Genomic DNA, 27460 nt, shown 5'->3' on the forward strand with positions numbered 1-27460 from the left:
CTAATTTAAAATACAACACCTAACTAATCATGTCACCAGTTTATACAGCCCTTTAATGTAAAAGGGATTTCTCATTTTCTACTACATGTTCTATAGAAGGAATAATTTGAATACAGATACAACACATTTTGTAAAATACAAGTTACCTTAAATAAGATTAACTTGACTGCCATGTTTTAGGAAAAAAATTAAATTCTTAACGCATAATGAAAAGAGACAATAAAAGGTTTTATTCAAAGGTGTAACTGGGTAAGTTGATTTGTTTACATCCATTCTTGTGAAATATTTCTTAAAAAAATACGACCAACTTCTTTGTAAATAGCAGACACATACCGCAACTATGATGACCTAATTTTTGGTGGATAATGTACATGATTAGGCAGAAATAGGTAAGCTCACACTGGTAGATTAACTATCAAATTCTCAGTCAAAACTCCGTTTGCGGCCCCCACTTCTTGATTGATTTCTATTCCCACTTCGTCTTCGACCATCTTGTCGACTTCCTGACCGACTCCCCTGTTGACTCTGCCTACCTGACCGGCCACCAGATCGACCCCCTGACCGGCCTGACCGGCCTGACCGGCCTGACCAGCCACTCCTTTGTCTGGAATTAGAAGATGTGTTTCCATCATAATATTCTTCGATTTCTGGTAACTTGGCTGGCACTGAGATTATCCAGTCTGAATCATGCCACTCTGCCTGTTGGGGGAATTTACAGGATTAATATAAAGGCAAACTAGAATCCATAAGCAAGCAAATGAGTATAGAACACTCTTCATGCCTATTATCTATTAGCTAAAGTGAAAGTACATGGAACAAACTTAAAAATCAGAGGGGAAAAAACCATATTAAAAGCACTTGCCAGGCTGGTGTGGCTCAGTGGTTGGGCAACAACTCAGGAACCAAGAGATCACCAGTTTGACTCCCAGTCAGAGCACATGTCTGGGTTCCAAGCTCGATCCCTGTGCAGGAGGCAGCCCATCGATGATATTTATCTCTTATTAATGTTTCTCTCTGTCCCTCTTCCTTCCTCTCAGTCTAAAAATCAATAAAAGTATTTTAAAAAAATAAATAAATAAAAGTACATTCATGCCCAGTTGGCGTGGCTCAGTGGTTGAGCATAAATTCCCAGTCAGGACACATGTCCGTGTTGTGGCTGAGTCCCCAGAAGGGGGCATGCAGGAGGCACTTGATCAATGATTCTCTCATCGTTGTTGTTTCTCTCTCTCTCTCCCTTCCTCTCTGAAATCTATAAATAAATAAATAAGTCTATAAATTTCCAAGTTTTACTCTTAGGAGAAACCCTCAGGCCTATTTTGAGACTCTCTATACATTCTAAAAGAGCGCAGTGGCTTCTCTGCATAAAACACATAGGCCATTAATAAGTAGAGCATTGCTTTCAGCAAGTATATTGATAGAAGCAAGGAGTACGAAGCTGATGATGGAGATTAAAAACGTGTAAGCACCATCTAGAGACTAGGAAAATATGGCCAGTGGAATCAATTTGGTATTAGAATAAACAACTCAACATACACAAATCAGCAGCTCATAAGAGCATCAATATCATATCCTGCAATAATAACTGTTCTTCATTGTGATCATAAATTGCCAAGGAAAGTTAATATTAAAATACCTGTTGGTAAGAGTGAGTAGACAAACACCCACACACACCATTGGTGGTAATATATAACCAAAGCCTTAAAAATGTGCAAACCATTTGGCCAAGCAGTCATCTTTAAAAATTCATCTTAAAGAGATAAACATAGCAATGTATAAAGAGTTAGCTACAACAACATTGTTTATAACAATATACTATGGGAAATAATCCAAATGTCAGAAAATAGGACACTGTGTATAGCTGACATAGAAATGTATTCACAGTACATTCTGAATTTTTAAAAGACTTGAAATACAGAACAATCCCCTCTTGTTTCAACGTATGTATATAAATATGCACAGGGATGCAATAGACAAATTCTACACTATAATTATTCTCTTTCTTCAACAGATAAAATATAAAGAAATTTTTTTAAAAGACAAAAGAGGGAGAACCTATAGATTAAAAGAGACTTAAGAAACATCAAATTACAATGTATGAACCTTATGGACCTTACATTAAAAAGTATTTAGGCCAAAACCGGTTTGGCTCAGTGGAGAGAGAGTCGGCCTGCGGACTGAGGGGTCCTGGGTTCGATTCCGGTCAAGGGCATGTACCTTGGTTGTGGGCACATCCCTAACAGGGGGTGTGCATGAGGCAGCTGATCGATGTTTCTCTCTCAATGATGTTTCTAACTCTCTATCCCTCTCCCTTCTTCTCTGTAAAAAATCAATAAAATATATATATTTTTTAGTATTTAGGAGATAATAGGGAAAATTTAAACACAAATTGAACAGTGTCATGGAATTATTATTTTGGGGATTTAATTATGGCATTATGATTATTTTTTTAAGTATCCTTAATATTTAAGTATATGGAAATATTTGCGGTTGAAATGACAGAATACATAAAACTTGTTTCAAAATTCTAGGAGAGTGAGGAAGTGGACGGAAGTAGGCATGAGACAAAATTAGCCAGAAGTTGATAATTGTTGAAGCTGAATGATAGGTATGAGGATTTTTATGCAATTCTATTTTTTATATGTTTGAAATTAGTTATAAAAAGTGTTTTAAATTATTATATAGAATGGATATTTTATAGCAAAGAATTGTTAATTGACTTAAGGCATGATAAATATACTGTTACTATGTTCTTAATCCCTATCTTATAGAGAAATATACTCAACTATTGAACAGATAAAAATTTTTAAGTACCTGTAACCTTTCTGACTCAGTTGTGGGAACATCAAAGCAAACACCCTAAAGACAAAATGAAAAAATTTTATTTAGATTCATGAGTTGATTTTTTTCTTAATATGCTAATACTTGCTAATAATCTCTATATTCGCTAAAACAAAAAGATTAGGTGTGTCCCATGATTGCTTATAGGATTAAAACAGCTAATACATAATAATGCATGATAGAGAGTGCCTGCTTATTTTATTTTCTAAATCAGAAAAATAACTAAACACAATATCTAATAAGATCTACTACCACTGAAAGTCTATCGCATTCTTTAGAAAAGCTTTTGTAGACTTGCTGTTCCATGTCCTTTATAAAATGACCTGTTTGATAGTCATTTCAAAATTTAGTGCCAGTCCTGGCTAGTGTGCTAAGTGTCGGCCCGAGCACCAAAGGGTCTTGTGTTAGACTCCTGGTCAAGGGCACCTACCTGGGTTGCAAGTTCTATCCCAGGCCCTGTGAGGGCACATGTAGGAGGCAGATAATTGATGTGTCTCTCTTGCATTGATAATTGTTCTCTCTCTCCCCACTTTCCCTCCCAGCTTCTCTTCCTTGAAATTTATAAATAAACTTGACCTTCTCTGAAAATCAATGGAAGAAAATATCCCCAGGTAAGGATTAACAAAGATTAATTAATTAATTGCCAGAAAGTTTCTCTCCTAAAGAGCTGCAGTGTTTATCAGATAATGAGAATGATATATCCCAAGATGTTTCCTCCTTGATCTTGATTGCCAGTTAAGGTGAAAATTAACTTAATACTCAAGTATAACAACTAGTTTTGCCTAAGGATCTTGTTATATTTTCCCTCCTCTCCACATTTTTTTCTGAATGTGTATATTTGTCTCATAATTGCCACAAACCCTTTTTGAACGGAAGTAATATTAAATTCTGATAATTACTTCCAATAAACAATCAAGTTAATAAATTCTAGCCTAAAATGAAGCTCTGCAGTAAAATTAGATGAATAAATATAACATCTTTTCTCAAAACAATTAGAAGACATCAGTCACTAAAATTACAGATGGTTTTAACTTTGCTATTTCATAAATGTATTAAAATATTTAATGCACTTCATTATCCACATTAACAACCAATATTACTGGTCTGGCTCAGTGAATAGAGTGTAGGCCTGCGGACTGAAGGGTCCCAGGTTTGATTCCAGTCAAGAGCATGTCCCTCGGTTGTGGGCACAACCCCAGTAGGGAGTGTGCAGGAGGCAGCTGAATCCATGTTTCTAATTCTCTATCCTTCTCCCTTCTCTCTGTAAAAAATCAATAAAATATATATATATTTTTTTTCTAAAAAACAACCAATAGCAGGCCACTCAAAAATTAATATTGCCTATTTCCTAAATAAGTTATTTCATAAATTGCTTCATATTAGAAAATAAACACACACCACACAATAAGTATATATGGGCAGAAACTTAAATAATTTGGATATTAGGTAGTCAAAATAAGAATAACTTACAGTTTTCTAGAGTAATAGGTTTTTTAAATAATTGCCCAAAAATTTACAACAAAACAAATTCATCCCATAAGGCCCAATAAAAGAAAGAATGAACAAAACTTGCTGGTCTTTATATATATTTTTAGTTGTCTAGAAAAGCCTACCATATTTCCTTTCAGGAGGCACATTCTGGTAATTTGGGATAAAGCATTACTACTCAGTTTTCTGTTAAGTTCTTTCCAAGCACAGCTGACATCCTGTATTTCTTCTGGGCTTTCCAGAGTCATGGTCACAAACCCCTTAAGGAATAAAAGTTACATTATGTTTATGGAAAAAGCAACAGCAGCAGTGGGAACAATGACGTCCTAATTCAATGAAGTTCATGACTTAAACATGCCAACTTATGAACCGACAATATAACATAACTGCTAAAAAAATAACTTCTTTGAAGCTATATTAATAGAAGATGAGGGTTTACAGATCATTGATAGTACCATTCTCTATGCATTGCTATGAAGACAAATTTAATTCTAACCATCATGCTTTAAGATATAAATAAACTAGAGCATCAGAGAAAAGGTAGTAAAGAATTAGGGAAGTCAATTCTGAAAGAGTCCAAGTTTGCATGGAGTAGAAAAATAAGAGGCTATAAACTCCTTAAACTTTGTAGGGACTATTACATAAACAAGACTTACTTGTTCTGTAAAATTTCACTGTACAGGAAAAGGATCAACATAAAGAATATATATGGAGGCATTCATTTAACAAATATTTCCGCACTCTCTGTATGTGTTTCAAAGACTCTAAAAGGCGCTAGAAATTCAGCAATAAATAGCCCTTTCTCTCATGGAGGTTACATTTGTAGTGTGTGAGGAGGAAGAAGGGGGCTGATGGAATGCAACAGACAGTAAACAAATAAGAAAATATACAGAATGTCAGATAGTAATAAGCACCATAAAGAAAAGTAAAGCAGAGCAAGGGAATAGAGGGTAAACCAAGCTATTTTAGGGTGATCAAGAAAGTCCTCTCTACTAAGGTGATATTTGAAGAGAGACCAGAATGAAGTGAAGGAGGAAGAGAAGGTTATTAAAAGGAATGAACATTTGAAACAATGCAAGTAAGTACAATGGCCTTGGGTAGGGGTAGGTTTAAGTAACAGCAAGTAGGTTAGGCCCTAAACTGAAACAAGCAAGAGGAGAGTGATAAGAGGTAGCAAGGGAAAGACACCCTGTAGGACATTTGTGGTAAAGGCTTTGGAATTGATTAACCTATAAAGAAATTTTAAATTACTAACACCCTGTTTCTAAGATATTCTAGACTTTTATCTAGACAACTAACCAACTCTTTTAAAAGATCAATAAAAATGATGGGCAAACAGTCCCAAATTAAAAGAGAGACATGAGCCGAGGTCGGTTTGGCTCAGTGGTAGAGCGTAGGTCTGCGGACTGAAGAGTCCCAGGTTCGATTCCGGTCAAGGGCACGTACATCAGTTGTGGGCACATCCCCGGTAGGGGGTGTGCAAGAGGCAGCTGGTCGATGTTTCTCTCTCATCGACGTTTCTAGCTCTCTATCTCTCTCCCTTCCTCTCTGTAAGAAATCAATAAAATATATTTTTTTAAAAAAATAAAAGTCATGAATAACCAAATCTTATCTGATAAAAGAGTAATATGCAAATTGACCATACCCCTGCTATACCACAAGTCACGCCCACCAGTCACACTCATCAGCCAATCAGAATGAATATGCAGATTAACCCCAACCAAGATGGCTGCAGCCACAGAGAGCAAGTGGGAGGCTTGGGTTTCCAGGCAATGGAAGAAGCCAAGCTTTCCATCTGCCCTGGCCAGTCTAAGCCTCTACTCAAGGCTATAAAGTTTCAATTATAGAAGGTAAACAAATCTAAACAGAAATGGCAGCAGTCACGGAGCAAGCAGAAGGCTTGGCTCTGCTCCAGACTACAAAGTTTCAATTGTAGAAGGTAAATAAATTCCAGATGCCAGGGCCTCCGCTTGGGTGGCCAAGGCAGTGGGGGAAGAAAGGGGGCGTGGGTGGCCTGCAAACCACCACAGGCCCCTCGCCAGGCACCCCATGCCCCGAAAGAACTCCCACACTGATCCAGGACACCCTTCAGGGCAAACTAGCCGGCCCTGACCCATGCACCAGGCCTCTATCCTGTCTAATAAGAGTAATATGCAGATTGACCATCACTCCAACACACAAGAACAAGATAGCTGCCCCCATGTGGTCAAAGATCCTGCCCCCATGTGGACACAAGATGGCCAGCAGGGGAGGGCAGTTGGAAGGGACCAGGCCTGCAAGGAAGGGCAGTTGGGGGTGATCAATCCTGCAGGGGAGGGATGACTAGGCCAGCAGAGGAAGGAAGTTGGGGGCAAACAGGCTGGCAGGGGAGCAGTTAGACATTAATCAGACTGGCATGGAAGTGGTGAGGGGGTAATCAGAATAGCAGGCAGAAGTGATTAGGGGCAATCAGGAAGGCAGGCAGGCGAGCAGTTGGGAGGATTGTGAGGGGGATGTCCCACTATCCTACTAGGATCGGGCCTAAACAGGTAGTTGGACATCCCTCAGGGGTCCCAGATTGAAGAGGGTGCAGGCTGGGCTGAGGGACACACACACCCTTGTGCACGAATTTCATGCATTGGGCCTCTAGTATAATATATAAACTCTAATCAGAACCTAATTTTTATTTTAAAAAAAAAATAGCCAAAACCGTTTGGTTCAGTGGATAGAGCATCGGTCTGTGGACTGAAAGGTCCCAGGTTCGATTCTGGTCAAGGGCATGTACCTTGGTTGCGGGCACATCTCCGGTAGGAAGTGTGCAGGAGGCAGCTGGTCGACGTTTCTCTCTTATCGATGTTTCTAGCTCTCTATCCCTCTCCCTTCCTCTCTGTTGAAAATCAATAAAATATATTTAAATATATATATATATAATAAAAATTTTATATATATATACTTTTTGTAAAAAGTATATATATATAAAAAATTATATATATATATATATATATATATATATATATATATATATATATATATGAGGAATAGGAAGAGAGAGGGGGAAGGGAGGTATAGAGTTGGGCAATTAGTAAGTCACTCTTGCAAAATGACATTTGGCTAAATCATTAACACCTGCCAAGTGGAAACCATCAGATGATTGAGCTGTACCCACTTAAGCTACACCAAGTAAGTCACATGCAGGTTTATCACCCCTGCGCCTTTGTTTCCTTCTTCCACCAACTCTCTCTGTCTCTCTCTCCACCCAGACATCAGAGAGCTCTTTTTTGATGGGTTCCCTCACCAGGGACTCCCCTCACTTACATCATAACATAAGTGAACTACTTGCAACTAATGTTTCTGGAGTGGTTTGTTTTGATATCTGATACAGACATGGCAGGGGGCCAGATCAGATGACATCTCACACACACACACACACCACCCACATATACAAGCAATCCTTAATTTGCATGGTACTATGTTAACATCACAGACTACTTCTCGATTTGCATAGTTTCATGGCAATTTAAAAAATGAACAGGATTTAGCCGAAACCAGTTTGGCTCAGTGGATAGAGCATCAGCCTGGGGACTGAAAGGCCCCAGGTTCGATTCCAGTCAAGGGCATGTATAATACCTTGGTTGTGGGCACATCCCCAATAAGGGGTGTGCAAGAGGCAGCTGATCAATGTTTCTCTCTCATTGATGTTTCTAGCTCTCTATCCCTCTCTCTTTCTCTTTGTAAAAACTCAATAAAATATATATTAAAAAAAAAAAATGAACAGGATTTGGTTTGCAAATTTCAGTTAAGAAAGTGTCAGGCAAAGTGAAAATTTCCTGTATTCCTTTCCAGATAGCTAGCTAGCTATGGTTCAATTTTAACCTTTTCTCAAGCATATCCATTTTCTTATAGATTTCTACCTTATCAGAAGTAATCAAAGATCGTGGTTCAAAACTCGATGCACCGGAGATATGGGCTAATGCTGCAGCCAATGCGTCCACCGCCCCTTTCTCTTCTATCAGCCTCTGAGCTGATGGGCGGAAAAAGTCAACAGCAGCATAAGAAACCGAAGCCAGGGACCTGTAGTTTAAAAATAGCAAATTTTCTTGGTCAAGGCAAAGGGGAAAAATTAAAGATAAGAGAATGAATGGGAAAAGAAAGAGCAACGTTTTTATATTTTAATATAACTAAGTATCTGCTGGTAAAACTGGTGATTAAATTTTCTGATTTTTGAACTAGGAGAGCTTAAAGATGAATAGCCTAACACAAAAGAAAAAATTATTCAGCAAGGTCAGAAAGCATACCTGATGGCATCCATGCTTTTAGATTTAACTAAATCCATTGTAGAAGGAACACCTACACGTTTAAAAGTAATTCCCTGAAAATGAAAGAATTACATTAAAGAAAAATGGAAGTCTTTACAATTAATTTCTAAATTAATATCGCTTTTTGAATTTCCATTTCCTGGATGAGATTTCCAAGCCCTAGCAGATCGAAAGATCTGCTTTTTCAAATAAATCACCAATTACAAAATCTAGAAAAAGAAAAGAGATTTTCTGAATTGGCCCTTAGTTACAAACATGGAATCCTACTGCAAACTTAAGCTGATTCAAAAAAAGGAAAATGATGCTGTTTACACCTATGAATCTTTTTCTTATTACCCTATCTAATTTTACAAAGTATATTAAATAGTGTATAAAAACACATCATAAAAAATAAAAAATGTGAAATACCATAAAAAATCCATAATTACTCAATATAATCTTAACAATTACACCAAAACAATGTCATAGTCACCATTATAATGCTGGACTCAGAGATAATTAAATCATAATGCCCTTCTGATTTTAGCATCAAGGGAGAAATTCAAGGGAAAAATGAAAGTCAGATTTTCTGTCTTCACAATAAACGTGTATGAAAACAAAGACTTGCAGCTAATATATATTTAGCTCTCCACATGCTTCACATCCAAATGCAGCTTAAACTGAGAAAAGTTATAAAGATCTATTTGTGAGAACAAATGTAAAAAGAACTCTTTTCAGATAATAAGCCTGAAATAAATTAACTCTACTTACTGCTTTTTGTTCCACATATCTTAGTTGACCTCTTTCTCTTGGTTGATAAAAACATATGCAAATTCCTGTCCGGCCAGCTCTACCTGTGCGTCCAGAGCGATGAATATAGGACTCAACATCCTAAAAATAAGAGGTAATACTTTTTTAAAATTTAGCAAGTTACACAGTCAACCCAATATCCAAATAATAATGCTAATAACAAAACTACTACTACCAATAATAATAACTCAATTCTGTTACTTTTTCTAACATCCCAAAAAATTTATGCAGAATTTTGGGACACGAGGGATATGATCTTAAACCTTATCTAAAATTTAAAAAAATAAAATAAAAAATAAAACCTTATCTATCCCATTCCAGGATTCTTTATATGGCAACTGTTTAATAATTCCCTTTATAAATCCATGCTTCACATACAAATAATAAAGTTAGCAATTTGCAAAGACATCGGATTCTAGTCAATTTAACACCACAGTGACAAAAATGGCTAAGACAAGAACAGATAACTTTTTCATATCCAAAAGCAAAATTTTCCACACACAAAAAAGTCAATTTATACAACTGTTCTTTTCTTCAAATCCAATCTCATTCCCTACCTGTGGAGGAGAGCTCTGAATCACCAAGTCAACCTCAGGAATGTCCAAACCTCGGGCAGCCACATTGGTTGCTACCAAAACTTTAAAACTACCTTCTCTGAAGCCTTTCAGTGTAATTTCTCTTTGTGACTGTGCAATGTCCCCATGTAAACACTGGGCATTCTATTAGGAGAAAAGGGAAAAGTAAGTGTACAATTCATACTTACAATTGATAGCACCCTAACACCATACATTCTGTGTTTTGTTATTGTTTATCTTATTGCTAATCACTGTAATGCATATTATTTTTCAAAACACTATTACTGAAAACCTTTCCTTAAAATCCTCCTCCTACTAGATTGTCACGAGTTAGAGCGAGGCCGGCCCGCCGCCCAGCCGCCTCCTCGCCCGTGGCCACCCCTGCCGCCCCCATCTCCTCGGGTCCCCCCAGATCTCGGAACTGCTTCCCCAGGATGGAGACATTCTTTTGTACCTTGCTCCACTTCTAGAGTTCTAAGAAAGCTTATTTATTAGCGATTTAACCTCGCTCTGCAGACAGGATTTCAAGCGTTAACTTTGGTCTTCTGTATTCGGGACTAAGTACTAATTGACTAGAGTGCTGTAAACTTGCTGTAACATTTATGGCAATTGCAAAGTTGCCCTGCTAGGCGGTCTTAATCTGGCATTAACTTATTTTCTATATCCAGTTTAATATGAAGCCGGTGTGGCTGCCATGCCCCCGTGATGCATTAGGTCTCTAATAAAGTCTGTATATAAATGTAAAAAAAAAAAAATCCTCCTCCTACTAATTCACTGCTAGTAGTTAGGTGAATATTCCTCCAGAAGTTTTTTTTTAATACACACACTGCCCTAGCTGGTTTGGCTCAGTTGGTAGAGCATTATACCGTGGACTGAAGAGTTCGGGGTTTGATTCCAGTCAAGGGCACGTACTTTGGTTGCAGGCTTGATCCCTGGCCCTGGTTCGGGGCATGTGTAGAAGGCAACCAATCGATGTGTCTGTCTCACACCAATGTTTCTCTCTCTCTTTCTCTCCTCTACCTTCCACTCTCTCTAAAAATCCACAGAAAAATATCCTCGGGTGAGGATTAACAAAAAGCAAACACACACACCTCACATATATTAGCATGTTCTATAATTTTATGTACTTACTTAAAAGTAGGGATCATACTATAATTATATTTATATACTGTTTTGTAACCTGCTTTATAAATTATTAGCCATTTTTCCACATCTATAACTCAATTTTTAATTTTTAGAATTTAGTGACTTTCTATTTTTTAATACCTGTGTGTGTGTGTGTGTGTGACCAAGAGCAATACCAAAATATATTCTAGTATAACTACTGACTTTTATAGAAAAAAAGTATTTTGTGTTTAGGCAAAAGACCAAAATCACTCATAAGGGGAAAAAAGTCTGACTGGCATCAGACACACATATTTATTGATTTCAGAGAGGGAGGGAGAGGGAAAGAGAGCTAGAAACACCAATGATGAGGATCATTCATTGGCTGCCTCCTGCACGCCCTCCTACTGGGGATCGAGCTCGCAGCCCAGGAATGTGCCCTTGACTGGAATCGAACCCAGGACTCCTCAGTCTGCATGCCAACGCTCTATCTAGACCAGTGGTCGCCAACCTTTTGGACCTTGTGGACCACTGGTTGGTGACTGCTGTTCTAAACCATCTAGGGCAGTGAGTTTTTAGAGAGACAGAGAAACACTGATGTGAGAGTGCAACCTTGATCTGCTGCAACATTGATTAACTGCCTCTCCCATCTGCGATTGAGCCCACAACCCAGGCCTGTGCCCTGGACTGGGGGTCTCCTAGTAGATAGGACAACACCTAACCAACTGAACCACACTGGCCAGGGCCTTACTTAATTTTTAAAAACTATATATATATGATTTCTTCATATGGATGCGGTATCATTTATTTTAGCAATAATTCTACTGATGAACATTTGAGTCGCATCCAAATCTTCACCTTCAGAAACAATGCTAGTGAACAACATTGTACTTATATCTCTGGATACCTCATTATATGTATATTTCAGAAGGATATATATCTAGAAGCTGTATTTCTGGGTCAAAAATTATGAACATTTAACAAAAGAGGTTGTACCCATTTACTCTTCAACATTCTGAATACTTATTTCCTCATACCCTACCTACCCTATTTACTATGAATCATTATAATCCTTGTGAATGTAATAGGCAAAAATGACTTCACAATGTTATTTCAATTTACATATAGGTAATTTTTACTGAAGTTGAACCTATTTATATATTTATCTACCACTTTGCTACAAATAATCCTCCTAAATTACTGGTATAAATTTCCTAGTATTCTTAGGCACTATTAATATTTTAAAGTTTATAACAATGCCCTGGTTAGTGTGGGTCGGTTGGTTGGAGCACTGTCCCATACACCAAAGGTGGAAGGTTCAATTCCTAGCCAGGACAAATGCCCAGGTTGTAGGTTCAATTCCTGGTCAGGTCGATGTTTCTCTCTCCCATTAATGTTATTTCTCTCTCCTCCCCCACTCCCTTGCCATATCCTTGGGTGAGGATTAAAAAAAAAGAGAGAGAGCCCGGTTGGCATCGACCTAAAACCAAGAGGTCACGGTTTGATTTTCAGTCAGGGCACATCCCCAGGTTGTAGGCTCCAAGTTGCGGGCTCAATCCCCAGTGTGGGATGTGCAGGAGGCAGCCAATCAATGACTCTCTCTCATCACTGATGTTTCTATCTTTCTCTCCCTCTCCCTTCCTCTCTGAAATCAATAAAAATATTTTTTTTTAAAAAAGAAAGACTTTTCACAAATGAAGACTACATTAGAAGAAATACAAGACTAACTAAACATAATAGATGATGTCTTAAAACTGGGAAGTTTTGAAAATTGAAGATGAAAAGAATTTGAGATAAAGTGACAAAGGAGAAAGCAAAGAAGAGCCAATGCCAACAAGAGTCCCTAAAGAAAAACTCCAAAATAATCAAACCAAATACCAAAAAATTAGAATTCAAAAAAAATTTCACTGATATTAAAAACATGTATATTTAGAACTACACATGTACATTGATTGTGTACCCAGAAAAAGTGACCAAGAGCAATACCAAAATATATTCTAGTATAACTACTGACTTTTATAGAAAAAAAGTATTTTGTGTTTAGGCAAAAGACCAAAATCACTCATAAGGGGAAAAAAGTCTGACTGGCATCAGACTTTTTTAGTATGCTTTATTCAAAAAATAAAAAATATTTAAGATACTTAAGAAAATGCAAAGCAATCATTATATATTCAGCCAAATTTATTTCTATGTATACACCCTCTCTGAAATCAATTAAAAAAATATATTTTAAAATGACTATCAAACTTGGGCCACAAATGACAATATGATTTTTTGTTGAGTGATTCACCCATGTAATCTCAATTAGAGAAACCATGAAAAAAGACTTACCTGTTTTATGTGCGGATTCATGGCCATTTCAGTTACATTCTTTTTGGTCTCACAGAAAATAATAGCCCTCCCTTCAGACCCACTGTAGACTTGAAGGACATCTCCAATAACTGCTGGCCTCTGAGACCAATGGCATTGGATGGCCAAATGCTTTGAGGAAAGAAAATGCCAGATATGTTTCATTAAAACTAGTAGAAAAGATTTCTCTTGTACATTTTTCTTTCTATCCAAGAACTGGCCTTCCTGGGAGACAATAAGACAATGATTCTCCTCAATCCCATTTAAAAACAATATACAAATGGCAATCAATAGGTAAATGGATAAACAAATTGTAGTATATTTTATACAATGGAGTACTACTCAGTAATTAAAAGAAACTAACTTAGAAACCAACTACTGACACATCCAACATTATGGATGAATTTCAAAACATATGCTGGGAGAATGAAGCCTTTTAGAAAAAAAGAGTATAGATATTATGATTCCATTTATATGATGATCTAAAACAAATTAAAACTAATGTATAATAGAAAAAAATCACAACAGTGGTTGCCTAAGTATGGGAGACTGACTGGGTAGAAGCATGAGGGAAGTTCCTGGGATAATAATATTCTATATTTTGATAGGAATTTATGCATCTGTATGAACTGGGCAAAACAAACAAATATATGTTTAAACGTTTGCAATTTTTTGCATGTAAATTTTATTTTTAAAAACTGTAAAAATATTATATGGGTGAACCTCAGAAACATGCTGTGACAAAAGCTAAATACCAAAAAGTCACATATTATATGATTACATTTATACAAAATACTAAATGATATTGAATTGCACACTTTACAAGATTAAATTTAGTTATTACAATTTTGCCTCAATAAAAAATTTATAAATATTGAGCTCTAGCTAAAATACTTAAGAGGAAATATACTGATTTCTGCATTTTGAAATGCATCAAAAAACAAAATATAGTTTAGGATATAGTGATCGGTAGGTAAGTGACAAAGCAAATATAGATGTTAATGACAGACTCCAGCAGTTGGCAAGTATATGGGCATCCACTGTAAAATTCAACTTTTTGTTGTGTTTATAAATTTTCATGTTAAAAAACTTAAACTATTTGTACATTTTAAATCTGTGCATTTTAACATATACCTCAATAAAATTGTTTTTAAAATGTAACATATATAAATTATAGAACACCTGGAAAATAAAGACCACACAGAAGAAAACTAAGAATCATTTGTACTACCTACAACAAAGTGTTGCTTCCCCCCACTCTCAAAAACACAAAGAAAACAACCTGAATCTGATCAAATCTCACAACTTTACCATTAACCTGTTAACCAGCGAGTTCCCTTTTTAATTACGCAACGTACAACGGGCGCATACTCTTTCACTAGGACGTGTCAGTACGTCACACCCAGCGGACGTAATTTTATATATATTTTTTTTAATTTATACTTAATTAAAATAAATGAAATATACAGTTTTTCCTATATTTATATATAAAGCACAAAGGAAAATACAAATTTACAAACAAATAGAAAAGAATACCAACAAAAAAATGGAAACATCGAATTAAAAAATTATAGCCGAAACTGGTTTGGCTCAGTGGATAGAGCGTCGGTTGCGGACTGAAAGGTCCCGGGTTCGATTCCAGTCAGAGGCATGTACCTTGGCTGCGGGCACATCTCCAGTAGGGGGTGTGCAAGAGGCAGCTGATCGATGATTCTCTCTCATCGATGTTTCTAACTCTCTATCCCTCTCTCTTCCTCTCTGTAAAATATCAGTAAAATATAAAAAATTATAAATTTTACAAACAATTATAAAGATTACAAAAAATATATACCGTCCCTCTCAGGGTGCAACATGTATTTCAAGGACGTATTCATATGTCCTACCCGTTCCCGATAGTGTTTATGTTTGACGTATTTATAAGTCCCACTTGGTTAACAGGTTAATTCACAGGGAAAATGAAGGCAGAGGAGTATGTTAAATAACACTACATGGTTGCAAATCAGCAAAATTGAGACTGTGGGAAACTTATAAGACAACTGTTCAGTTCTTTTCAAAAAAATATTGCAAGGAATAAAACAGGCAATCTAGCCGGGACCGGTTTGGCTCAATGGATAGAGCGTCGGCGTGGGGACTGAAAGGTCCCAGGTTCGATTCCGGTCAAGGGCATGTACCTTGGTTGCGGGCATATCCCCAGTAGGGGGTGTGCAAGAGGCAGCTGATCGATGACTCTCTCTCATCGATGTTTCTGACTCTGTATCTCTCTCCCTTCCTCTCTGTACAAAATCAATAAAATATATTTTAAAAAAAATAAAAATTAAAAATAAAATAAAACAGGAAATCTACAGATTTAAGACATACAAACCAGTGCAATGTAAGGATCTTATTTAGATCCGGACTCAAAATATTAAAAAAAAAAAAAAAAAAAAAAAGACAAGTAGGGTAATGTAGACACTAGATACTAATGGTATTAAAGAAGTATTGTTTTCTTCTGTGACAAAAACTTTGTTGTTTTCTGGGTTGTTTTTTAAAGACCCCTTATCTTTTAAAAAATATATTAAATTACATGAAGATGAAATGATAACTAGATTGCTTCAAATGTAGGGATGAAGAAAGACTATCAGGCTACAGAAAAAAATCATTTCTTAAAACATGGTGATAAGTATATTAAATCCCTTATATTACCAAATTTTCATGTATGTTTGAAAACATTCTTAGTAAATTTTCACTGATACATTTTCCATTCTTATTGTAAAATTTCCAGCCATTACAAAATATACAAAGCTTCCTCTGACCATCCCATACTATAAAAGTCCTCCTTCCTAGTAGTCATTAACTTGATGTTTAGCCTTCCAACTTATCTTTATACATTTACATAAATACCCAAAGAATATAATATTTTTTGTTTGTTTTTTAATATTACGAATCTGCACATATCACTTTGTAATTTGGTTTTGTATCACTCAAATTCATTCTTTTTAACCATTACATTGTATTTACAGATTATTATTCATTTAGCCTATTTTTATCTACTTCCACATATATGTACATCTATTAAATGAAAAAGTTATATATATAGTATATACCTGACTATAATAAACCATGCAAATATTACCTTTCAATTCCTTTTCAAAAAAACATACTATTGGTTTAAATTTTTATTAAGTCAAAATTATTAACCTTTTTCTTTATGATATATTCTTCTGACTTTATGTTTAGAAAACCCTTCCTTTTCCTAAAATCAAGTAATTGTTCATCTACATATGCTTTAAATAATTTTATGCTTTAATTTCTAAAAAAATCTTTTGGTATATAATATTAGATGAGGATCTAACTTTTTTTCACCTAAACTTTATTATCCCAGCACTATTCTTTTTAAATTGATATGAATTGCCTCCTCTATCATATTCGACACACTTATTAACTGTCTTAATGGCTGCTTGTTTAAATCTCCTGGAATTTGCTTGTTCATACTTTTTCCCCATTTATTCTATTCTGCTCCTCAATCATAGACATAGAATTACATAAGTATCTTACTGACTAAGGGCAAAAAAGAGATTTGGCTTGAAGTGGTACCCAAAACTTAAGTTTAGCTTCAGCAAATTTCAAAATACCAACTAAAAGTTAACATCTATCATTCTGGAAAGCTACTTACTTCCACAGTAGTTGCAGCCTTTTGAGTCATTTTTCCAACAAGGTCAACCTGTTCATATCTGGATTTCATGTATTTTTTTGCAACTTTGTATACCCACTGTGGGCAAGTTGCAGAAAAAAGTAAAGTTTGAGGATTGTCTTCAGAATCTTAAACAAAAAGAATTCAAATGCTTTCTTAATATCCCATGAGGCAGTAAGCTCTTAAAAATCCCCCCAAACTTCAAAGAAATAGTGAAATATTCAAAAAGGGATGAATTTTGAATATACAAACTTCATTGCAATTATTCAAACTTTCAACTTTCAAAACTAGGGGGAACTATGAAGAAAACCAGAAGGAAGGTGAGAATTTAAGAAGGAAGAATACACAAAGAAATCAATAAATTGATTTAGTAAATCTAACTCCTATCTATAAAAAATAATACATGGATGAAAACACATAAAGCTAAGAAAATAGTTAAAGTAAACTACTGTATCTTCCTGTTCAGGAAGAGAACAGATACCAAATAACTTGAGTTGTGTTAGAAGAACATTGGGGACAATGTTGTAAAAATTACAAGATAAATTCTTAAGCTTTTAAATAAGAGAATTGCTAATGTGCTTATTTTGAATTAAGATGTACCAGTTTTGTAGGATTCATGGATGATATCTTCAACTTGGTCAGCAAAACCTAAATCTAACATTTGATCCACTTCATCAAGCACAACGTGGCGCAGCTTAGAAAGATCTAATCGGCCGCTCTGCAGATGGTCTTTGATACGACCAGGGGTCCCAACCAAGATGTCAATACCATTTCGAATATGATTAACTGTGAGAGGAAAGAAATATCAGCAATGTGTAAATTAAATATCTTTTTCCTGCTATTTCTTTAGATTTTTAAAGTAGCAAATAGATATTTGCGCTATTATCATACATATTTACTCACTTTGGCTTTGATATGATGTTCCACCATAAAAACACGCTACACTGAGTTTCCTAGTTATATCTTTGAAGTCTTTGGCTACTTGATTTGCCAGTTCCCTTGTAGGAGCCAAAACAAGTACCTGAGCAAGAGGTTTAAAAAAAAAACAACATACTTTTCTAAAGATGTCTAAATTCAAACTGAGAAGACTTTTTTAAGGTGCATTTAAAACTAGGAATCTCAACATGGTATATAAAGACAACACAAATAACAAGAACAATAGCTTATATTTATTATATCTTCCCTTACTTCCTTCAGATCTCTCTTCAAAACTTATTTTTTCAATGAGCTTACTAACCCTTTTTTCATATATTCTCACTCGTTTCTCCTAGCATTTATATCATGTAAGATATTCCTATTTTACTTATTTATTTGTTGTCTGCCCCACCCACTAAATATATAATAAACTCCAAGGCAAGGATTTATATGAGTTTGAATTACTGTATTCCTTCTACTTCAAACAGTACTTGGCACAGAACTGATACTCAAAAATATTTGTAGAATAAATGTTCAATAGTGGTTTTCATAAATTATCTAATTTGATCCTCACAAAAACTCTGTGAGGTGGATTATCCCAATTTTACAAATGAGGAATCTGAGTCTTAGAGAAGTTAAGAATCTTGCCCAAGATCAAATAGCTAGAAGTGGCAGACCTAAAATTTCCAGTAGTGTGCTTCTAGCAAAAAAGCTTCTTAAGGCGGTGCTGGGACTGTGTCCTATTTTTATTACTTGCATTTTTTCCAAATTTCACCTAAGGAGCAAAACACTCTAAAAAAGATTTGTCCTGTTGGCCAAACTGATCCAAGACCATTATGACTTAATTATATTCATGTATGTGATACTTTCATACTACAATATCATTTAATAGTCTCAAAAAAAACCAAATTATTTAGTCACGTATCTTTTCAAATTATGATGCTGATTTTTTTCTTCTTCACTTTCAAGAAACTTAAACTAGGTTCTCTCTGTTCTTTACTACTTATAAAAACAAATCTCTAGACCTAGCAGGTTAGAGCATTGGGCTGCAGACTGAAGGATCCCGGGTTCGATTCCGGTCAAGGGCACAGGCCCGGGTTGTGGGCTTGATCCCTAGTGGGGGCGTGCTGGAGGCACCCAAACGATGATTCTGTCATCACTGATGTTTCTATCTTTCTCTCCCTCCCCCTTCCTCCCTGAAATCAATAAAAATACATTTAAAAAAAACAGATCTCCAGGACCCCAATAACAGAGGACCAGCAATATCATTTCTATAGTCTCTTCTTAAAATTAACCAATGAAATAAAAATTGATAATTTGCTGAATGACCAAGTAAATGAATACCTTTTCAGCAAATTCATTATTTAAAAGCAAAGGTCATAACTAAAAGGGAAGTTGTTCACTAAATATACTATCTGTAAATACTTCTAACATTAGATATGCTGGCTTCAAAATAATTTTACAGTTATCAGAGATGTCTATGAATCCATACACGTTACATTCATATGCAATAACTACTTCACTTAAGCCTTGACATTTTTTTTACGTTAAAAAAAAACCCAACAGCCGAAACCGGTTTGGCTCAGTGGATAGAGCATTGGCCTGCGGACTGAAAGGTCCCAGGTTGGATTCTGGTCAAGGGCATGCACCTTGGTTGCAGGCACATCCCCATTAGGGGATGTGTAAAAGGCAGCTGATCGATGATTCTCTCTCATCGATGTTTCTAAATCTCTGTCCCTCTCTTCCTCTCTGTAAAAAAAAGTCAACAAGTTTTGCTCTAGGACCCCAATTTTTACTTTATGCTACAGAGTTAATTTTTCTATCTTGGGGGGTTACTTGAACTTAAAACCAGTACACTCCTTTTTTCCCTTTTCATTAGACTAATGTTTAAATCTTTTACTCCTAAAATGGTTACCTTTGGTGAGCGGCTTTTTTTAATTGTCTCTTGATTTCTTTGGAGTCTTTCAATCAAGGGAATGGCAAAAGAAAATGTCTTTCCTGTTCCTGTTCGTGCTTGAGCAATTAAATCTTTTCCTTCATATACAGGATCAAAGGTCTTAACTTGAATAGGAAACAGATACGTTACCCCTCGACCTGAAAAAATGAAATTTCATTGAAATATTTATATAAAACTAGCATTAGGAAAAAATATATTTCTTTGAAAATGATAATCCCGATTCCTCAACATCTGCCTAAAGATGCCACCTACTGACACTGATAGTTATCCCTACCCCAAAGAATAATTCTTATTTTTAATGGTCTAACTCTTGACAATTACATATAATTCTTTAGAGTCAAACACAGATCGGAATACCCAAAGTATGATGTAGAAATAAATGCAATTAAAAAAGAACTATTTATGCTTTCTATATTCTACTTTTGGACAGAAAATTTGGTTTTTAAATTTACATTTTCAATTCCATATCCATTAAATTAATAGTACCTTTGAGAAGCTTTATAGTCTCTTCAGAAATAGGGAAATTGGAGAAGGCTCCTTCTTTCTGTTCACGTGTTAGGGTCTGTCAAAATGAAATCAAAGTTCTAACTAACAGAGTTCATATTGGACTAGGTATTTAGAATATTTTACTCATTTATTGTTTTTATTTTACTACATAACTTAACAAAACAACTTCAGTTAATACTTGCAAAAACTGTATAGATTAACTTACAAAATAAATTAGTGGGAAATACTTTTAATTTCAAAAATATCCCTTTAAATAGCAAGTTTACTCAATACATCTTCCATAGTACACTTAAAAATAATTCACACATAAGGCTCCCTTTAGTAATAATCTACCACATAAATAAAAAATATATTTCCATTTAACTAAGATAATACAAAAAAACTAAATAATCTAAATCATATTCACAGATACAAACAATATTAATTATGAAAATTAATACCAGCCAATAAAACAGCCCTAAAAGAAATTATACATGAGGAAAGTAAATTGCTCCCAAAAATAAAAGTTAAAAGGTTGTTCTATAGCTCTAAACAGCACTTTTTTTGGCCACTGATACAAATAAAGTTCCTGTAAACTTGAAAATTTCTTTAACATATATACAGGTTAGTATAACATTATCATTTAAGATTAGAAACTCTGTATTAGTAAGTGTATATATGGAACAAAAACAATATATCTACCGATAAACTTTATTATTGGTGTGTTTAAAGAAAATAGTTCCAGAACCACACACAATAGCCACTTTTAAGTAGGGAATCAGATAAAAAACATATCAAATTCAAATTGTAAGTCATTAAGCAAATCTCAATGCTGTCATTTTTTTAAGATTAAAAGAAAAAATATATTACAAAAGTAATACATTTCATTGTAAAAATATTAGAAATCATAGAGAAATTTTAAAATTATCTATAATCCAGTCAGCTAAAGTCACATTTGAAACGGACATTCTCCCAATCCTCACTCTATACACATATAAATTTTTAAAGTAAAAATAAGACAACAGTATACACTGTTATCTGGATTTTTGTGTGTGTGTTTTTTCATTTACTATGATACACTAAATGCCTTTTTAACATTCTTCTATGAACTTTATGATAGATGTATGCTATTGTGTGGATACAGCATATTTTATTAAGCCGATTGCCCACTATCAGACACTTAGGATGTTTAAATTTTGGCTATTATCAATAATGTCACTGTGTTAAGAGTACTTATTCATACATTTTTACACACCTCATAATTATCTCCTTTGAAAGATAAATTCCTAAAAATAGAATTACTGAACTCTAACATGATCTAAATAAAATTATGAACAGTTAAGTCTATTATAATATAGACTTTATAGAGCATCATTGTACCAGGCAAAATCCCAAAAGAGTGAGCAACTTGTACAGTCCATTGCTAGTAATACAGATTTGTGGGGCCTTATTTAGATCAATCTCTAATATATGTGCTTTCTGAACAATAGCAAATTCACAAATAAAAAAACCACCAAATTGTAAGACAAGGATTCAATACTATTTCCAAAACTCCCCAAAGATTGCATATTAAATTAAGCTAGAATATATTTATATTCTTAGCAACTCTCAGATTAAAAAATTTTAAAGAATTATTAATTACCAAGAATTAAGTATATCAAAGTTGTTTCTAAACATCTTTCTAAGCATCAATGACAATTTATGATACCTAGAAAAATCTATAAACTCTGGTAGAGAAAAATTACAAAAACAAACTGAACAAATTCTAAGCAAGAAAATAACTACTGAACAGGTACTGGGCAAAAGCAATGAAGATTCTATACTAAACATGTTTTCTACACTTTCCCCAAAATATTCACGGGAACAGATTTCTTATATGTTTCCTTTTTAAAAATGCAGCTTTAAGACTGAATTTCAAAGACTTAAAGATCATTTAAAGTTGCTATTGTTATAGAAGCAGAAAAAGCAGAAGGCAAAATACCCAGTGGAGAGGGCTTATGTACCTTATTCAGGAAGTCAGAATCAATTCATGAGTACTAGTAGGGTCCAAAATAACCATAAGAAATGCAAGTATGTGACCATCAATAAGCATTTTGGAAAAACTGTTTACAGGAACCCAAATTTACAGGAAAGGTTTAAATCTGACCATCCCCCACCTCCACCCCAAAGAGGCAACACCTTAAAAGAAACAGGGGACAAAGGAAAAAAGACTCAGGTTTCAGCGGTAGAGATTCCCAGGTCCAACAGAGTACTGAATACTAAGCAGAAAATATTATAAAATCAATTCTAATTAGTCTAATAAATCCAATTAGCCTGTATTTCAAGGATAATGTCAAATGCAAGACAAAAAGTATCCATACCTCCTCTAGTTTATTATCACTTGACTTACGAGTAGAACTATCTAAGGATGATACTCGCTTTGATTTTTTTTCACATGCATCAATATCTCCATTTGACAGTTCTTTTCTTCTTGACTTATGAGACTTAGAAAATTCATTTGAAAGTGTATTATATCCTTCTTCAGTGTCTCCATTTAACTTCTCTTTCATTTTAGCTTTTTTGGACTTGGGAGCATCCAGATCATCTGTAACACCATTTTCTCTTGTGTCTGATTTCTCATCCGAGTCATAATGGTGCCTTGACTTCCTTCTATCACTCTGTGAAAAAAAACAAAGAAGCAGTGACGAGAGCGCCAAAAGCTCTTCTCTAAGAAGTTAGAGCATGACTCCTCAACCAGCAAAGCTCAACATCCTTTATCTTGAAAGGAACCTGGCAGACATCCAGGTGGGTTTTTAATGCCAAGCCTTAGTTTCCTCTTTTGCTTTTTCTCTTCTTTTACATTTTCAAGACTTGGCTCTAACTCCTCTCTAATCTCATCATTTTTTTTTTAAAGATTAATGCTTTTTAAAAAATGTTTTTATTGATTTCAGTGAGGGAGAAGTAGAGAGAGATAGAAGCATCAATAATGAGAGAATTATCTATCGATAGGCTACCTCCTGCATGCCCCCCACTGGGGACCGAGCCCCCAACCCCAGCATGTGTTCTTGACCTGAATGGAACCCACAATCCTTCAATCCATAGGCCGATGCTCTATCCACTGAGCCAAACCAGCCAGAACTCTAATCCCATCATCAGAAAAAAGAATGAAAACCCAAGATTTATAAACTGAAAGACACACAAAAGCCTCTAATATCTCCAAGAGAGAAAAAATATTAGTACTTATTGAGTACCTACCCAGCATTGAGTAATGTGTTTTCGGCTTGTTTAAATCTTCCTAACAACCCTATAAGGGAAGTACAGGTCCATAATCCCTTATCCGAAATTCCGATATCCATAAAGCTCTGAAAACCTAAAGTTTTTTTGTAACTTATTTGGAGACAAAACCTTACCTGACCTGAACTCATTTGGTGGCAAAATTGGACTTGAACTAATGTGAGGCTATTTATAATTCTTATTTATTATATTAGAATGAATATTCATATTTAATAATAATGTTGTTTGATTTTAGATTGGGGGCCCAAAAACCCTTCTGGGGTGTTGCCCTTCTAAATATCCCCAGAATTCTTAATTTCAAACACATATAGCCCAGGGATTTTGGATAAGGGATAACGAACCTGTATTATTTTCACCATTTTACAGATTAGAAAACAGAAGTTCTTAGGTCAGTAACTTGCCAAAGACCCACATGTGGAATTTCCTACAAGTGGAAGTGCTAGAAATCAAGATCCATCTGATTTGAAACCCCATGATTTTTTTTAATATATGTATGTCATGCTTCCTCTCTGAACTTTGATAAATAACAGGTTAAAGAAAAAAGCAAATTAATCCTTGCCGGTATGGTTCAGTGGCTAGAGCATCGGCCTGCAGACCAAAGGGCCCTGGGGTTCAATTCGTCACGGGCATGTACCTTAGTTGCAGGCTCCTCCCCTGGCCCCCCGCCCTGGTCACGGCTCCGGCAGGAGGCAACCAATCTGTGTGTTTCTCTTACATCAGTGTTTCTCTCTGTCTTTCCCTCTCTCTTCCACGTCCCCTAAAAATCAATGGAAAAATATCCTCGGGTGAGGATTAACAAAAATTGAAAGAAAAATAAAACTATAATTCATGTAAAAGTTCAATTGTAATACGCCCATGGAAGATTGTTAGTATATTAGTAATCCTAGAAAGTAAAAGTTTTTAAAGTTTTAAAAATTTAGTTACTATTATAGAACAATTTATAAAGGACTATGCTACAACTTTAGTTTGTTGTTTTTTAAAATATATTTTTATTGATTTCAGAGGGAAAGAGAGAGAGAGAAACATCAATGATGAGAGCAAATCACTGACGGGGTGCCTCCTGCAAGCCCCCTATTAGGGATCAAGCCCGCCACCAGGGTATGTGCCCTTGACCAGAATCGAACCTGGAACCCTTCAGTCCACAGGCTGATGCTCTGAGCCAAACCAGCTAGGGCTGCAATTTTAGTTTTAAAACACCAGACTTGTGGCCTTTGTTTTAATATCTGCAGCCAGTAAGCAATTATTTGAAAATTTAGCACTTCAGAATTACCTGATCAAATATTCAAAATAAATTAGATAGTAGTGATTAGTGATAGTAAAAGCTACTACCACCAAAATTTTCACCATGATTTAAACAATTTTTACAGCGTATTTTCACATACAATTTTCTCATCCATACAATGATGAAAATTTAATAACATGTGAAAATGCTTTGTAAACAATAGACCTTTAAATGAACGTAAATCATATCCAGTTAAATGTTACATCATTTGGTCTTTAGTTAACTGAACTAGCCCACATTTCCCCAAATCAATAGGTCCTATAGAAATATGTGGTCATTTATAGAGGCAGCCCTGGAGTTTGAATTGTTCCTCAGCCCTGCACTTCAGGGAAAGGAAGCAAGGTAAAGGGAGACCGCTAGGTCCAAGCGCAGCAATATCACAGGTGATGAATAAATTGTTCCACATCTGATCCACAGTGCCTGACGATCTCCACTTCCTTGGCTTCCATACCTGTATATCCCCTCCTACTCTCTTACCTCTACCTTCAGTGGTTCTTCCTCCTCCTCTTTCTGTGGATGCTCCTTAAGTCTGTTCTCTATGTACACTTTCATACCATTTTCATGGCTTCAACATACACTGCCAGGGTTCCTTCCCCACCTGCACTACAATTCTGAGAACCTAAGGCCCAGCTCCACAGCTCAACAAACCCCAAACCAAAGTTATCTTCGACTATTCCTATTAGTTAGTACTCTAATCTGTCTCCAAGTCATATAGCCCCAGACAGCAAAACCTTATCACCTTCCGACCCTAACACCAAGGTAAACTTGCCATTCCAGCTAAGCATTTTTTTAAATTGTACTAAAATATACATAACCTAAAATTTACCATTTCAACCTACAGTTTGGCAGCAAGTACTTCTGAAGAATCGACAATGTGAAAGCCATCAGTTTACAAGAAATAGTGAAATGTAATGGACAAATACATAGTCTTTTCCCTACAGAATCTTTGGGAAGTATTTGGGAAAGATATACACAGGAAAAAATGAGCTAACTTTACAGGTGCAATAATAGATGGCAATCGAATGATAAAGATAGCACTGGAACAAGACTTAAAAGGAGGATAACATTGTCTGTACACACGGCAGTGGTTGGAACATAACTAAACCTTAACAGATGGGTAGGATTTGATGGTAAAAAGAGAAACAAGTATTTCAGGAGGAGCCAAAATTAAAATCACTGCTGGGTGATTCCACTCACATGAGGTATCAGGGGCTGAAGGGAGGAGGCAAAGGGGACTTGGTGTCTCATGGGCACAGAGTTAGGGGTAGAAGGATGAAAAAGTCCTGGAGATGAAGGGTGGTGATGGCTGTGGAACAATATGCATGTGCTTAACATTGAAAAACTGTGGCTCAAAATAGTTAAAATGGTAAGCTTTATGTGCATATTTCAGTAAATTTAAAAAAAAAAAAAAAGACTGCTTGGCTAGAATGGCAAGTTTACCTTGGTGATAAGGTCTGGAGGGGATTCAGTTCTGCTCTCTGGGGCTATCCAGAACACAGTCTTTCTTTGGTCAAATGTCAGCCTTTTTCTCAGCTGTGTTCTCCAACTCTCATTTTTCGGAGGAGTTGGGCAGAGGGGGTAGTCTCTACAATTCTACAGGTTCCTTGAGAGGAAGGGGCTTATTTAAACTCCCTGATGCCCGGAAGAGAGTCTGGCACAAATTAGGCTCAATAAGTACTTGTGAAATGAATGAAAATACTAACAGTAAAGGCTATTAATAATATAACCCACAGGATCCCCATCACAGCGAAATCCTGGCAATGTTGGCGGTGGTACTTTTCCCGAAGCCTCTGGAGATGAGTTATGGAGGTTTGTACACCTAAGGCCGCTCTCCCCGAGATTCCCGCACACAGGTCAGGGTGACGGAGAAGCCACACATACTCAAGGCAACTGGTTTTGTTCATCGTTTTTTAAAGACGGACAACAAGAACCAGATGACAGGCCTGGCAGCTTAAGTAAGAGGAGGGAAGGGCAGGTTCCGCGATGATGGAAGGGAGCTTACATCTCTGCCCATCTCGTAGGCGCCGACGGGAAGGACTCAGGAACCGAAGCCCAGGGCCGCCTCTTCTCCCGGTTTGGGGGTGTGGAGGTGGGAAAGGTCCTGGAGCGACCTCAGGGGAACCAGGGCTGCGCGAGGGGAGGCCCTCGGATGCTATGACCCGGTTGTGACAGGCTCATCGGGGACCGCTCCCCTCCCCGCCCCAGCCGGCGCAGCCCAACGGGAGGCGCGGCCCGTCTTCAGCGCACCTTGTGCCTCTCCGGGCTCCCGGCGTCCTCCAAGGGTGCCTCCAGCTCCATAATGTCTCCCCAGAGAAGTTCCCCAGGCATCATTGGTCGCCGCCGCCTCCTTCTGGGCACGGTGGCCACCACCACCTACCGCTAGCGACAGAGTGAAAGGAAGCGGGGGCAGGGCGGTCGCCGGACCAAAGCTGTGCGTCA

At 36.2% G+C, this 27460-nt stretch overlaps 1 protein-coding gene and 1 long non-coding RNA gene across 8 annotated transcripts; one reads left to right on the forward strand and one right to left on the reverse strand.

The window, feature by feature from the left end:
* Positions 1–207: 207 nt before the first annotated feature.
* Positions 208–27460, reverse strand: DDX50 (DExD-box helicase 50). 7 transcript variants are annotated; one of them, XM_036438295.2, is made up of 16 exons: positions 27269–27423; positions 23701–23807; positions 22827–23123; positions 20467–20542; positions 19939–20117; positions 18012–18129; positions 17709–17894; positions 17091–17236; positions 13421–13570; positions 9968–10129; positions 9372–9491; positions 8601–8674; positions 8217–8376; positions 4452–4586; positions 2812–2856; positions 208–699 (listed from the first exon to the last, which is right to left on the reverse strand). In XM_036438295.2, exons 3-16 carry the CDS (start codon positions 23013–23015, stop codon positions 424–426), a joined length of 2016 nt encoding a protein of 671 aa, XP_036294188.1. In that variant the 5' UTR covers positions 23016–23123; positions 23701–23807; positions 27269–27423; the 3' UTR covers positions 208–423. The 7 variants fall into 7 exon arrangements, 6 of the variants coding, with proteins under 6 accessions (XP_036294188.1, XP_036294185.1, XP_045437760.1 ...); XR_004988051.2 differs by lacking the exon at positions 23701–23807 and adding an exon at positions 1634–1747 and having other exon boundaries at positions 571–699; positions 27269–27460; XM_036438292.2 differs by lacking the exon at positions 23701–23807 and having other exon boundaries at positions 27269–27458.
* LOC123652369 lies at positions 1713–6869 on the forward strand. Its single transcript, XR_006741670.1, has 3 exons — positions 1713–1850; positions 4860–4866; positions 6859–6869. It is a non-coding gene; the product is annotated as an uncharacterized LOC123652369 (long non-coding RNA).

This window comes from Pipistrellus kuhlii, unplaced genomic scaffold (genome assembly GCF_014108245.1).
Source record: "Pipistrellus kuhlii isolate mPipKuh1 unplaced genomic scaffold, mPipKuh1.p scaffold_m20_p_15, whole genome shotgun sequence".
In the NCBI taxonomy this organism is placed as follows: Eukaryota; Metazoa; Chordata; class Mammalia; order Chiroptera; family Vespertilionidae; genus Pipistrellus; species Pipistrellus kuhlii.